Genomic DNA, 14,221 nt, shown 5'->3' on the forward strand with positions numbered 1-14,221 from the left:
TTGTTCTTGGTTGCCTTTCATTCATTTTCTTTTGAGAGTTATAAGTGCATTTTTGTATATGTTTGTGCTTCTACTTTTGTAGTGCTTAGTAATTACCCATCAAGCTGTATAACGTTGATATTTTTGTTTCTTTTCGTTTATTGCGTTAAATTTTGATTAATTGTACAACTAATATGTGTAAAACAAGTGTAGTGATTGATATTCATGTAGGATTTTATGTTTGCAAATGTCCTCTTTCTGCTGCTGCATGGGTGGCACGGCCAAGTTAGGCAATGTTTGCCTTTAGCCGTGTCCCCTAGGACAATGTCAATATTGTTCTAAATAAACCAATAAAGAAAGAAAATGCGCGAAGAGAATTCATAATCAGTGATTATCAGTTTGTTTCACTCCAACACCTCACAGAATTTTGAATTCCCGTGGTTTTCTGGTTACAATAACCCAGACATCAACTCTGTGATCACATATTAGTAATGTCGGCGCTCTCTCAATCCACTTACTATGACTTATGTCGCATCGAACGTAGGTATCCTTTTGATTTTTGTGTTAGCGAAATCTTCGTGCGATCCACTCCCTCTTACGACCTCATGGACCAAATGTGCCACAACAGTGTTTTTCTTGCTTCAGTTCTGGAAGCTGCAACATTTATCGCCGCGATCTTCGTCACCTTGCAAAGGCATCTTATGTTGTAATTTCTCCATAAAACTCTACGATAGACGAACAGTGGATTTGGTCACCAGAGTGTCTGAGGCAAGTTGGACCACGCCGTCGGTCACGTTACACAGTGATACATTTTGAAAATTCGCAATGGTGAGAACACGGTGATCGGGAAAAATGGCACAGTTCCTGAGCGCCTGACTTCGTTGTATTTTTCTTCCTGCCTTGGAACCGACGCACTGAAAAGAATTACCGCTGCATGTCCATATTTGAAAATTTTGCTGATTGGTGATGTCAGAATTGTGAAAACATCACAAATTTTATTGTCTGATATCAATGAAGCTGAAATGAAAAGTAAATAGCTGTTCATTTCGAAACTTTGAAGTTAGATTGTTTATTTCTTCGAATGCACGATGGCATTACACAGCACTCAATGAACTGCAGGTATACAATGGGTTGTTGTAATTGTATCGAAAGCCATGTACAACGATGAAGACGAATATACTTATAACAAAAACTACCTACGCAGTTATATAATTAGCAGCACACCAACGCTGCAAAGCATATCCTTTCAAAGAGACATCGCAAAGGTAAATAGTAGAAAACAGGGGGATGTACTGTTTGGATAACGCTAGCCATACGAATATTCTGTGTCATGGCACGTTAAAAATAATATAACCTCATAAATCACCCACAGAAAGGAATAACATAATTATGAAAAATAAGAGCGGAGGAGGCAAGAAAGAAGCCACCGTATCCACAACATTGCTGCCTTAAAAAAAACTACAAAAGGATACATTGTCAGCGAAAAGCAAACCACAATTTTGCGAATATATTTTAACAGTAAAAACCTTATTCTTGGCAAAAACTGTCTTTCGAATACATTCAAGTACACTGTCTATGCTGATGCAGTGGCTTCTATTTCAAAAATGCACTGATTATATTTCTTTATCAAACGAAGTTTCACCAATAAAGTAAAGCTACGTGCTAAAAAAGGTTCGATATAATTTCCGGTTGCTTTACACATGCTTTGCTTCGTTAAGTCAATAATTATTCCTCATTCATGAAATGGCTGCTCGTTGTTTCAAAATAGGGGCCCCTTTGAGCATCATTATGCACAGCGCTAACAAGAGAAACGTAAATTGTACTCGTAATGCAAATAACATGTGCCAAGGCAGGATTTTTACGCTTCCGGCCAGCCTGGTAGCTGCAACTACTGAGAAAGTACACGGGGACACAGTTTTCGTACAATGACGTTCTTGTTTTGGATCATAAAAATTATAACATTACGTGAACACATGAGGACATTGGTGCAAGCACGAAGTTGCTGCTTTAAAGCTTAGACTTTCGATGTTCATCCGATGGTTTAGTGAATGGGAGCTGCTGTTCGCAGCTGCCATGTTTCACGTCCCAAAACAACGATATGCTTATGAGGTACGCTGTAGTGGAGGGATCCGGAAGTTTCGGCCATCTGGGGTTCTTTAACGTTCACCTAAATCTAAGTACACGGGCCTCAAACCTTTTTGCCTCCATCGAAAATGCAGCCGCCGCGGCCCGAATTCGATCCGGCGACCTTCGGGCCTGCAGTCGAGCGCCATAACCGCCAGACCACCGTGGCGGGGCCAGAATGGCAAAACAAGAAAAGCATGGACGTAAAAGACAGGATAAGTGTCAAATTATTAAGGCGAAAGCCTTAGATGCCCCATCAAATGCGAAAATTGACCGTCGGGGTCATCGCCGCCAACACGAGAGATGCAAAAATCATCGTGTGGTGACGTCACCAAATGACGTCAATATGGCGTCAGAGGCTGATAGAATGTTTGACGTCATGACAAGACATCGTCACTTGGCCAAATGTGGGCCGTTCACGGAGGCAGTGGAAAAGCAGGTAAAGTGCAGGAAGCTTGCAATGCGTCCGATCCTGAAGGCAGTGCGAAACCACGTTTAGGTACAGAACGCTTTCGGTGGGGCCAGGGAAGGATCAATACATCGAGTGAAAAGCAAAAACAAAAGATAGCTTTCGGCTTCGAGACGTCTTAGGCCAGGGGTCTCGAAGCTAATCTCCACTATTGGGCCGCAGTTCGAAAATGTAGTCCCACAGGGGCCGTGGCAGCGAATATGGTGGCAGGGATTCGAACAAAATGTCACCTAACGTTGCCATTTGAAAGAATGCATTTCCCATATCTCATACATATGTGATATCCGGAGGGAATTTGACGTAGGTTTAGAGAGATCTACCTGCAGAATGACTAAAATTTGAAAATGAATATACCTATCCGCAGAATCACTAAAATTTGAACATGACTATACCTATCTGCAGAATGACTAAAATTCTGAAATAGCTTTTGTTCTACGGTGATGTTTCAATACAAAGTGACTGCATGGGCTGCCTCAGGCAAAAAAATCCTTGAGACCAGTTTCATCTTTGTAGCTCCCCGAGAAAAGGGTTATTAATCGCAACAGGCGAGAAAATAATGCGAATACCATTTAGAAAAGCCAGAAAAGTTTGTTCCTTGTGAAGCCACGGGCCGCGTGTTTGAGACTCCTGTCTTAAGAGAATGGTTGGGGGACCAGGTGAGTTTTTGACAACTGAATGACGAAACACCTGCAGATTTCATTTCCACAACATACCGCCCCTGCGGGTAGTTCTTGCTCGTTGACATTAATTTGGGAGTTGCACTTTGATCACGACTTGTTAACAGGTGCACTGGACTCTTAATATTTTAAGACATAGACCTTTTCTACACAAATAAACGTATGTTTGCGACAAACTTGGTCCAAGCTCATTTTGATGAACTCTACCAAAATCTCAGCATCAACAGAGAAACAATGAGAATCCACGATGCGTGTATGGCTGGTAGCGGGCAGGCCGATGAGCCTGCCATGGGCGGAATGTCGACGGGGAAAGACACAAAGCCAGTGACATTGCCACCATCCTTGAACGTGTAGTTGAAGATTTTCATCGTATTCTGAAATGAGGAAAGACAAGAAAGAAACATTCATCAGCGCTGAGTATTTATAGAGGCTGGTATTTCAGATTGCCTTTAGCGCAGCCAATCCTGGTTATTTTACGCGAAAATAAACTTTGAACTGCACTGAAGCCAGGCTATGCGCCTACGTCATCTAATTCGTAATTGCAGCCTGCTATTTCACGAACTGGCTTTCCCTAAATAGCGATTGTAAAAGTAAAAAAAAGTCACAGTTTCGCCGCCACGGCGAAGCAATGAATGCGATAGCAATAAATTGGAATGTAACGCGAAGAACGAAAAGTAGCTCGAAATTGCCAGCGCGTCGCTCGAGCCCAAAGGACGCACGAAAAGAACGCACACAGGACGAGCGCGAACTATCATGCGTGACAGCTCGACACTGGAAGCGCACTGCTCAAACATAAAGCAGGAAGCACGAAACGAACGAACAGGTACACACAGGACGAGCGCGGACTAACTGTCCCACTTGTTACTTATTTCTGTTTGAACAGCGCGCTCCTTTTGCAAACGCGGCCGCTGCAGCGAGCGAAGAGACCTTCGTACGCTCTGTGACTTCAGCGCGGACATCGCAGGGAAAGCATAAGACATACAAGGCATACTAGGCTGCGCTAGCGCTCGAAGGTGGCGCGATAGCGTCACGGAGGAAATACGGTTTTCGCCGCAGCACAAGAGATGGCGCTTCCGGCGTGTTGCCATCGTTTACATGCTCTTCTATGGACGCGACGCATAAAAATGCAATGCCGCCGCCTACATTGTAAAATTCTTCAGATTTGTCTCTAACATCAATCGGCAGGTATGTCAGATGTTTTAGCTGCAGTTACTAATAGATAGGGCCCGAATTATAGGCCGTAAAGCGCTTGAAACAAGCTGCTAGTTGTGACCCCTGCACAGACGACGTCTTTCGCATGCATGGAACTCTCACTCCTCGCTCGCATGTTGTGTGCACGCATCCGTAGGTAGCCTTGGGAGGGAAAGTTCCCAATACTGGCGAGCAATCTATCGCGCATTCCTTCGCGATTTTGCGGGCTTTTTGTCTTTTTCGGGCGCTCACTGACTTCCGCGCAACGCCGGCGGCGCTGACTTCTCGATCTCTGCGCGTGCTTTTCCCGCCTCAACAAAGGAGAGAACTTTGCGGATTTCCACAAGTGCTCTTTCAGGATGGGGCGGAAATGTGTCGTTCCGAACTACAACAGTGGGTACATATCCTGCAAGGAGAAGGTAATTACCTTCAAAATTCGTAGTGGCCCTGTGGGGCAGAAATCCTGGCCTCGCGTCATACCAATGAAAGATCGAAAGCTCACGCCTGGCGACTACGTTTGCGAGAAGCACTTCTAGGAGAGTAAGCCCTATCATTCGTTGAAAAAACTTACAGGGTCCTTCATGCGTTAGACTAAGACAACTCGAAGGCGAAAGCCATCTTCTTCTTCTTTTTCTTCAGTCGATGTGTCTGTCCTGCCCCGACGTGTCTGTCCTGCCTCTGTGCCAAAGCTTTCTACGCCTTAGTTTCGCTCTGCCTCCGGGCTCGGAGGCATTGCAAGCTTTCTGCACCTCACCTGGTTTTGCATTGCCTCCGTGATCGGTCACCGATCACGGAAGCAGTGCAAAGCGACGATGTCATGCGACGACGTCACATCGCGTGACGTCATGATGACGTGACCAATTTTGGTGATCCGTGGCGTTATGATAACGTATACGTCATGTGGCGACGTTATCACGTGATGATGATTTTTTGCCTCACTCACGTTAACGCCGCCGACGCGGGACGCCGACGGTCAATTTTGGTGTTTTATGAGGCATCTAAGGCTTTCACCTTAAAAAAAATTATACCTATCCTATTGACTTCACGTTACCAACAAATATAGCTTTCGCGTTCTAAAAAACATAACACTCACGTAATTTTCTTGTATGTGACGCCATTTTTTTTGCTAATGTACCGAAAAACTTAGAGCCGGCATGGGCGTGTGAGAAACACACCCATTGGGTGTAAAGCACGAACGGCGAATCGGCGCCGAATGACCTTGAACCGGTGAGCTTCGTGGGTGAGCGTGACGCGCGCGTTTTCTCCGCATGCAGACTCTCACGACAACGGGTGCATCAGTGCTGTGCCCGATTCCATGACTTTATTAGGACGCCCGAGCGAGCGCAGTTTCGCCTCCTCAAGAATTCTTGCTCCGTGCTCGTACCTTTGTACGTGCTTCGCGTTGAAGCCACGGACAGCACGAAAACCGCTTGGATAGCTGGAGTGGCCGTATTCCCTCGCGCCAGCGTTTCGAAGAGTTACTCTAAACAGGATCGGAAAGCAGTTAGCAGCTAGCCTTGCTTCATACAGCGTTCCAATTTATTGCTATCGTGTGCGATGCTTCGCTCTTGCGACTTTTTTTCAATGAGCCAGTAAATGTTGAGTGAGGACATAAACTCACTCCTGAAGTCAGGTACTTGTTCTTCGCAAGGTCCAGTGTCATGTTGACAAGATATTTTCCAGCCATAATGGGACATGTGTTATTCCACGCCTTCGTAATTTCTTTTTCCATGGTAGAATTGCCATCGCAGAGGTGGTACTCACTGTGTAATACAAATAACACAATGATTCCATTATCTTCAGGAGAAACAAGTAGGAGCAACATATCAGCGCACAAAACGTACATGTTTGCTGGGATCACATGGTCACATGTGTTTTACAGCAATGCGCTAATGTCTAAGTAGCTAGGTGATCTTAGGATGAATTTAGCGGTGGGTAGTTATGTGCATTAGGTGCCCTCTCATTGGCTGCGTTCAAAAAAAAAGATATGTGATATTATCTAGGGCAGGGGTTCTCAAACTTTCTGACCCTCGGGATCGACAACGGCTTTTCCAGAGTGCCGCGGAACCCCTAACTTTTTCTAAAAAGCATTAGGACAATCTAAAGCGGGGTGGGGTTATAACGCCTCTCGACGCGCTCAACCACGGAATTAACAATGCTTGCGTTGGCCTGTTCTCTTTTCATTAATATCGAAGGCCATCGCCGTTGATGTAGCGCTCCAGATAATACATACACCTGTGATTCCCCCGCGCGGCTCCGCGAGTCGCGTAAAGCGGCCGCCGACCATACACTGCATGCTTCAGGCACCACGCAGAGTAAGCAATGTGTTCCCGCAAACGAAGCCCCGGACGTACAGAGGCCTGTTTTATTTTTTTGCGAAACCAAAAAAAAAGGAGGCATGCCAGTCACACAGTGAAACGGCCGTCGACCGATACACCGTGCACGAAGCGACGCCTGTAATGCGCGTCAAAGCGCTCGTTGCGCGTTTTGTTTACAAAACCGATATAGAACGGTGGCAAATCAGCGTTTATGAAAACGCCACGTGTACGCCGACACGCCGTGAGCCACGAATGAAGCGCCGAGGTGCCCGTTAATATCGTTTGAAGTGGTTTCAACGCACACGAGCTTGAACAACCAGCGCTCCGCGCGTTGGCACCACTGGGCCGCAGATCGTGGAAGTTTCATGGCTCTCACTAGAAGACGAGTCTTTAGTATTGCTACCACGTGGGTCTCTCGCTACTCGCAGACACCCGGTGTGCGGATGCGGCGTGCGATGGCTTCGTTAAATGCAATGTGCAATGCAAATTTGCTTGTCTAAATACATAAATTAGTTGTTAATGAGGGTAAAACGGGAGCGGGTTGCATTTGTTCTGGCCGCTCGCGGAACCCTAAGATGTCCTTCAGGGAACCCTTCCCTGGGTTCCGCGGAGCCCAGTTTGAGAACCCATAATCTATGGTATTGGACAAAGGATTTCATAGTCGTGGTGGTCAGCAAGACGTGTAAAATGTTTTCTTCTGAACTATGTAGACTAACGGGAACTGCTACTGTGGTTATGGTCGCTAACATCGAACCACCCGGCACTGTTACTGATGGCGGTTAAAAACCAAATTAAACTCGCAAGATCAGACTTATCGATGTGATATGGCCACCCTCCGCATAACGCCACACAGAAGAGTACGTTACTAAGAATTTTACTCCCAGTATAAGACTACAAATTAAAAAAAGAATATTCTGCTTATTCTTACCAAGAACCGATGTGCTCAAGACACGGGATCAAGGATTCCGATCCTTTCTCTGTAATCGCCACTTCAAGTGTTGGATGCGTTTTCAATGACACAGTAACGTCGATGTGAAACGACACGTTGAGTGTGTTACTTCCAGGCTGACTGCTCACGGTGACGTTGAATACGGTCACGTCGTTGCTGACGGTCTCATTTTGACTACCTGTGTGAGAGAAGTCGTTGCATTTATTCACATTGTATATCTGCTTATTCACATAATATATCTGCCATAAGCAGAGTTATTAGAGAAAACCTGCGTGGGTGAACCTGTTCACCCTTTCCTCTCTTTCTTGTATTTCTTGTATTGTTAAGTTCACTACAACTGAAGGCTTTCTGTTGCGTTTTTATAGTACTATAGAGCTTATATTGGGAACCTTATCATCCTCAAATATACAGCATGGTCGCCTAAGCTGTGAACAAATCACGGATTATGTGGTAATTGAAGTATTCCTTCCATGACTGTTGCAAATGTTACTAAGGAAGGTGAAGCGCTAAAAGGACGTAGTGGGCTGGGGCGGACAAACGACAGGCACGTCGTCCACGTCCTTTTCGAGTTTCACCCTCGTGCATAATGCAGCACTAACTAGCCCAAACCTCCACCCTGCTAAGTTATATTGCAATAAATTAGATTTTTTAGTAAATGTGTGTTGATTGTCGAAATTTTAAATCAACCCGAGGTAACAGCTGTCATATCTATTATAGTACTAAGGTTTTCCTTGTTTGAACGTTACTTAGGTTACCCTGTGCTTTGGTATGAAATAAACTTGTTGTGATTATCTACCTGCTTTATTAATTATGTCAATATGACCAAAATGAGCGGGTCCTGCCACTGCCATTATTAGTTGGATGACTTCAATAGTACGTCTTTATAGCCACACCACTCAGTTTGAAATACTTTTTATGGTGTGGCGTAAATCATCCCGGATGATGCGTTTCCACTTACTCTGAATAAAACATAAATCGTCAACATGTGTCCCAATTTTTCGATATGATCTATTGAGCTCTCAGAAACATATTTGACCGAGCAGTGCGGAGCACGTCAAAGTGAGCTGCCACCTGCATAGGCATCTTTTGAGCTGAACTTAAACAGAAGAAGGAGGACAATGATAATGATATTTGTTGGTGTTTTTGTCACAAAACAACGATATGATAATGAGGGACACCGTAGTGAAGGGCTCCGGAAGTTTTGACCATCTGGTGTTCTTTAACGCACACCTAAATGTAACTGCACGGGCCTCATGCATCTCGCCACCATCGAAATGCAGCCGCCACAGCCGGGATTTGATCCCGCGACCTTCGGGTCAGCAGTAGGGCACCATACCTACTAGACCACCGTGGCGGGTGAGTTGACGAGAAGGAAGTGAGGAAAAGACACTATTTCTGCAGCCTTTGTTGGAGCACTGTTCAGGGTCTTCAGGGCAACCTAAAGTGGACCGGAGCTTACGCTGTACATATGATTTCTTGAAACCACCCAATAGAATCGCGGAGAAAATGCGCAGCGCCACAACTTATGAGACACGCAGTAATTTGAACAAAACAATTCATTTCCACATGAAACCTCAAAGAACCATTTCCTGTCCTACTTCAAACGATTTTTTCTTCTCAGACATGGCACCTGCGCGTGGCATTGAAGAGGGCGATTTCCGCCACCTGCTCTTCCGAGTGCACGAATCGCGCTGAATCCTGCCGTTATCTGGAGCGACAATCAAAATGCCTAGTGGTATTTTATCTCACTTAATGTAAAACTTCCTTCTTATCCAGTTCTGTCCCCTCCCCTTCGTCGTGTCATCTTGTTTGTTTGCACGTTTCCACGTTCTGAAGTTTGATGCGTCAATACGGTCCCTAAATCTACCTCAAACTAGGATGTCCACAGCAGCCGATATGTAGCCTAATTGCCGTATTCCAAAGAAAATCAGGAGTCCTTGCTCTATCAGGATAATAGAGGCAAGGGAAGATTTGCGCCTTTGCCTGACGTCCTAATTTTATTTATTTCTTTGGCGTTGTGCAATGCTCTCTCCCAACTGTTCCCTTCCTCCATGTCTGGAATTAGACCATAATACACGTATTTATCAGCGCAACACTTCACTTGCTACAGGCAACAACGATGGATATGCATTCATATGCAGGCAAAAATAAATTGTAGCAACGCGAAATGTGTTGTTCTTTTTTTTATAAAAGAGCCAAATCCGGAAAGTGAAACTGGGCTAAATTGTACGGGAGCGTAGAGCGCGCCTTAGTATCTTTCACATTTAAGGCAATTGTAATCAAAGGAGTGCAATTCCCGATTTTAATGTCGCCTCAAAGAGGAAGTTTCGAATGAAAAATGACCCAAATCCTGCGCCTGCCTGAATCAAAATGACTCAAATTCATTAAACCAGCCCTGCGTCAACAATCGGGACCAAAACGACCAACATGGCCGCATCCAATCTGTTTCATTTGTGTCCTGTTAGATTGCTGCCGTGCTTTCGTTCCACAATTACTTTTCTTCGGGGAGTTGGTACTTACTGAAGGACATGATGCTGTAGGGAAAAACTCGAATATGAAGAGTAACAGGCCGACTTTCCTAGTTCTTTCGGCTTCTTAGTGCTTGTTTTTTTTTACTTTTCCGCGACAGTATCATGTCGCTCTTTCGCTCCAAGACGATATATTTGAAATAGAAGACAACTGGATTGAAGATATTTGGCATCGATCTACTCCTTGAAGGAGTGATCCGAAACGACGCGGCGTAGCACGAGCTAAGAAGAAGAGCTGAAGCATTTTGAAAGGCCTTCAATAGATACAAAGAACAATAAAACGCTGCCGACAGTCCAGAATGGTGCGCCTTTTGCCTGGAAAGACCCCTCGCTCTACAAGTCTAGTAATCGCCATTACGCCTATGCAACAAAGGGACGGCACAGACGGAAGCACAAGAGTGGTGGTAATTTCGTCGCAAAATATTGCTATGTCGTTCATTCGCTGCGATTTAGACTTTCTTTGAGAGCTAATTCAAGCCGAAATGAATTGCCTATATGTACAAACCAGAACACAGCGAACTCCACGCGTAGCGCCGTGTTTCTACAGCGCGTCGCGCCATCTATTCTAAACTCGACGAAGCAGCGTCCTTGAACTGCCATGCCAGCAGACGCTACACAGCGCAAGCGCGAAACTTCCAAAACTGTGTAGCCCGGAGAGCGTGTTTATCGTTTTTTTTTCCTAGCCTGAACATTTGCGCTGTTTTTATTGCAACATTGGGGGCCATATTATTTTTTGCTCAAGAAGTAGCCGAATCACACGATGTAGCCCTGAAAATTGGCCATCGTATAAGATATCAGTGGATTCCAGGTCACTGAGGCCTACATGGAAACGAGCAAGCCGATGCGGATGCAAAGATGGCTTACGATAACGCCACATTAGTGGCCATTCCATTTTCACAACCGGATACAAACACCGTTGTATATACACTCCTGCTCGAACATACTGCAGCATATTGGTCTTTACCAAGTCATCGTCACCACCGTCTTCACGAACTCGATCCAAAAATGCACATTAGAATATTGCCAACCATGAAAAGGTGCAGTACAAGCCTACTACAGAGATTACGACTAGGTGTGGCGTTCACTGCTCGTTACCTACACCTGATGGGCTGTACGGACAGTCCGAATTGCGAGGCATGTGGCATTCCTGAGACTACAGAACACCTCTTGTGCGTCGGCCCACGAAGTATCACGCAGAGGAGTTCGATGGCCACCGTCTTCTTCAAATCTACGAAACAACAAGTTTCAGAAAAAGTTCTGTTGGGACCACCGCCTCTTCATCCGCGCGATATTGTGATAGCGCTGAACAAGTTTTTTGCGCGAGACAGAACTCGACCAGGGACAAACTAGTTTTTAGACATTGAAGGTTTTGCTTCATCGCCACCTTCCTCCTGCTCATCATCAACACCTTCTCACTGCTCTGTTTTCCGCCCCCTCCCATTTCCTAAGGCTGAGCAGCAGGACAGAAGATTGATTCAGGCTGACCTCTCAGCTTTTCTGCCACAATAAACCATTCTCTCTCTCAAGAACTTGCTCATGCAACTCCGCCATGTATACAGTACGTGCTGAGCAGCCTGCTGAAGCAACCTCGTCAAGTACGTACGCATTAGTGAAAGAGCGTTCTCGCTGTAGTAGGTCTGAGTCGTAATTGCAGTGCAGCTCGCAAAAGAGTGAAACGATGTTTTGTTGCCGCATATTTCATGTTGCGCGCAACATTTTGTGAAAGCTCATCATTTCAGCATTCATCGCGTAATAATTAGTGTACGCTTTGCAGGTAGCTTCGTGGAACGCAATTTTCGTTTCACGAGCACTCTTACAATAATGCGTCTAGATCACAAAAGCGTGTTGTCAGAGAGTACCACCTGTAGTATCGTTCATCGATCCCTTTTGGAAGCTATCTGCGCGATTTCAATCCTGTAACAATGATGCTTTACAAGCTTAACTGTGCGACTCTTGGTTAAGACGATATTGAAATGGGCGGAATGCTGCTGTGTTTCATTGAATGGGTTCTGTGTAAATAGGCCAAAAATTTCGCTGTTTGAGCTAGCACTACGCCTGCGTCTGCGACGTGAAGACATTGGCGCGAGTACTGTGTACTTACGTACCAAAATATGTATTATGTGCAACTGGATGCCTTGTGTCCAAATAAATTTGGGGACATCAAACAACGGAATGAAGGCACGAAGTTCTGGCCAGCTGTTCAGGAACACCGTACCAGTTACTACCATTTGAAGACGAAAAGCTTGTAATCTTCAAGGCGTGGATGCTATCGAAAGCACTGAAGCTTAATACTGCGTTGAAAGCGGCAGAGCGTGCTGCTTGCTTGTGCATCCTTGCACCACACTTTCGTCAAAGGAAACGCTGAAAGGTATTAAGTGCACCCCCACACAAAGCTGCCTTCAACTCAGCTGCCTGTCACGCAAATTAGGTTCGTAAAATGGAATAGGTGGGCATCACGCTATAATAAACGCAGTCAGTCTACCTACGCGCGCATTTTCACTCGGCTCTTAGTTTTTCTGTTTGAATTAACAATTATGCCCTCGCGGTGAAGCCGGAACCACCGCACCAACCCGACTCCCGTGGAGCGTCGTGATCGTTGCAGACAGCGCTAAGCAATATCCTTCTGCTGCGCTGCTTGTTTCGGCATCCAAAGACGACGCAGTAGTGCCCAGACGAGCTCTTATACGAGGAAGCGGCGTGAGCGGGTACTTTTTTCGCACTTTAAAGCCTCAGAGCTGCAGCTTGCCTTGTTTACTTGGCGCAACCCGTGCGCGCCGTGGCAGTTCAGCGTCTGGGTACGAGGGTATGCGCTTGGCTCGCCAGCAGCCTGGGTGCGAGATACGCGTACTCTGGTGTATAAGAGCCAATTCCAAATTTTGCTTCTGAACGCCAACGATAGTGGGCTAAATAGGTTTTATCGGCAATATAGATTTGAGCTATTTTGGTGACATAAACCCACTGGCCAAAGATTGTTGGAGCAGGCCCGACCATACCATCAGTAGCAAAAAACTGCGTTTTTCTCAGTTCCACTCAAAATGGACGTGCCTCTTTAAAAAAAAAAAGCGCCACAAATGAAAAGCTACTTTCATAGCCTGGCTAAAAGATCCGATTTCCTTGTCAGAATGCCACGATCGAGAGAGTACCAGTTATGGGAAAACACCTCATGCCAATACGAATATAACCGACGCATCTTCGAGGGCCTTTTTTGTACAACCGAGCACTATGTGCCGTAGAAAACTTACACCTGTGTAATATTTTCAACTGTCCGAGTTGGCTGAGGGGCTATTCGTATAATAAAGCCAAGTACATCATGACCTTATTTAGCATACTCAAATAATGAGCGTCAGGGTGGCCACACCACCTATTCATCTAGAGGGCGTCAAGTCTGTCCCATACCTTCACTCAGTCAGACCTACTAAGTAACGCCATCGTGTTAAATCATAAGTAGAACTGGCCGTTTTGTACGTCACTCACCCGTGTGCATGGTCAGCATGGGCACCTGCAGACTGGATGCCGAAGTCCCTCGTGAAGCAAAAACAAGGCCGCATACCAGGGCTAGCAACATCGCGTTGTCAATTTTTTTTCAGGGATCAGAATATCTTACAAAAACGGGCTGAACGTTCAGTTTTAATAAATGTGTGTTTATCGCTAGACACTCCACAATCCGCTAAGTCGCGAATGTATTGCTGGGAAAGGTGACACTACGGCGAAATTCCATGACCAGGACCTGTGTGATTTTCTCGTTGCGCATGCGCGTCCAGGTGTTTTCATGTGCGCCACGAATCGGTGAGTGTTTCCGTCGCTTGCGATGACTCACGCGCTCGCACATGCCGACGGGCACGGCATAGGCAAGCTATTTTGTCGGCCTGCAGCGCAGACCAGGATGCCAGACAAGGCTACAGCTGGCTTTGCCGCCAGCAATGCAATCCTTGTGGGCTCTTTTTATTTTGTAAAATGTCACTTCCTGTACTGTATATCATGCGGAC

At 45.7% G+C, this 14,221-nt stretch overlaps 1 protein-coding gene across 2 annotated transcripts; it reads right to left on the reverse strand.

The window, feature by feature from the left end:
• Positions 1–1,163: 1,163 nt before the first annotated feature.
• On the reverse strand, positions 1,164–13,971 carry LOC119401686 (uncharacterized). Of its 2 annotated transcripts, XR_007417368.1 has the most exons (5): positions 13,710–13,971; positions 7,687–7,885; positions 6,062–6,203; positions 2,965–3,623; positions 1,164–2,926 (listed from the first exon to the last, which is right to left on the reverse strand). XR_007417368.1 is itself a non-coding variant. In XM_037668608.2 (4 exons), the coding sequence occupies exons 1-4, from the start codon at positions 13,798–13,800 to the stop codon at positions 3,453–3,455; spliced, it is 603 nt and encodes a 200-aa protein (XP_037524536.1). In that variant the 5' UTR covers positions 13,801–13,971; the 3' UTR covers positions 1,165–3,452. The 2 variants fall into 2 exon arrangements, 1 of the variants encoding a protein (XP_037524536.1); XM_037668608.2 differs by having other exon boundaries at positions 1,165–3,623.
• Positions 13,972–14,221: the final 250 nt, after the last annotated feature.

The sequence above is a fragment of the Rhipicephalus sanguineus genome, chromosome 8, assembly GCF_013339695.2.
Source record: "Rhipicephalus sanguineus isolate Rsan-2018 chromosome 8, BIME_Rsan_1.4, whole genome shotgun sequence".
Lineage (NCBI taxonomy): Eukaryota > Metazoa > Arthropoda > Arachnida > Ixodida > Ixodidae > Rhipicephalus > Rhipicephalus sanguineus.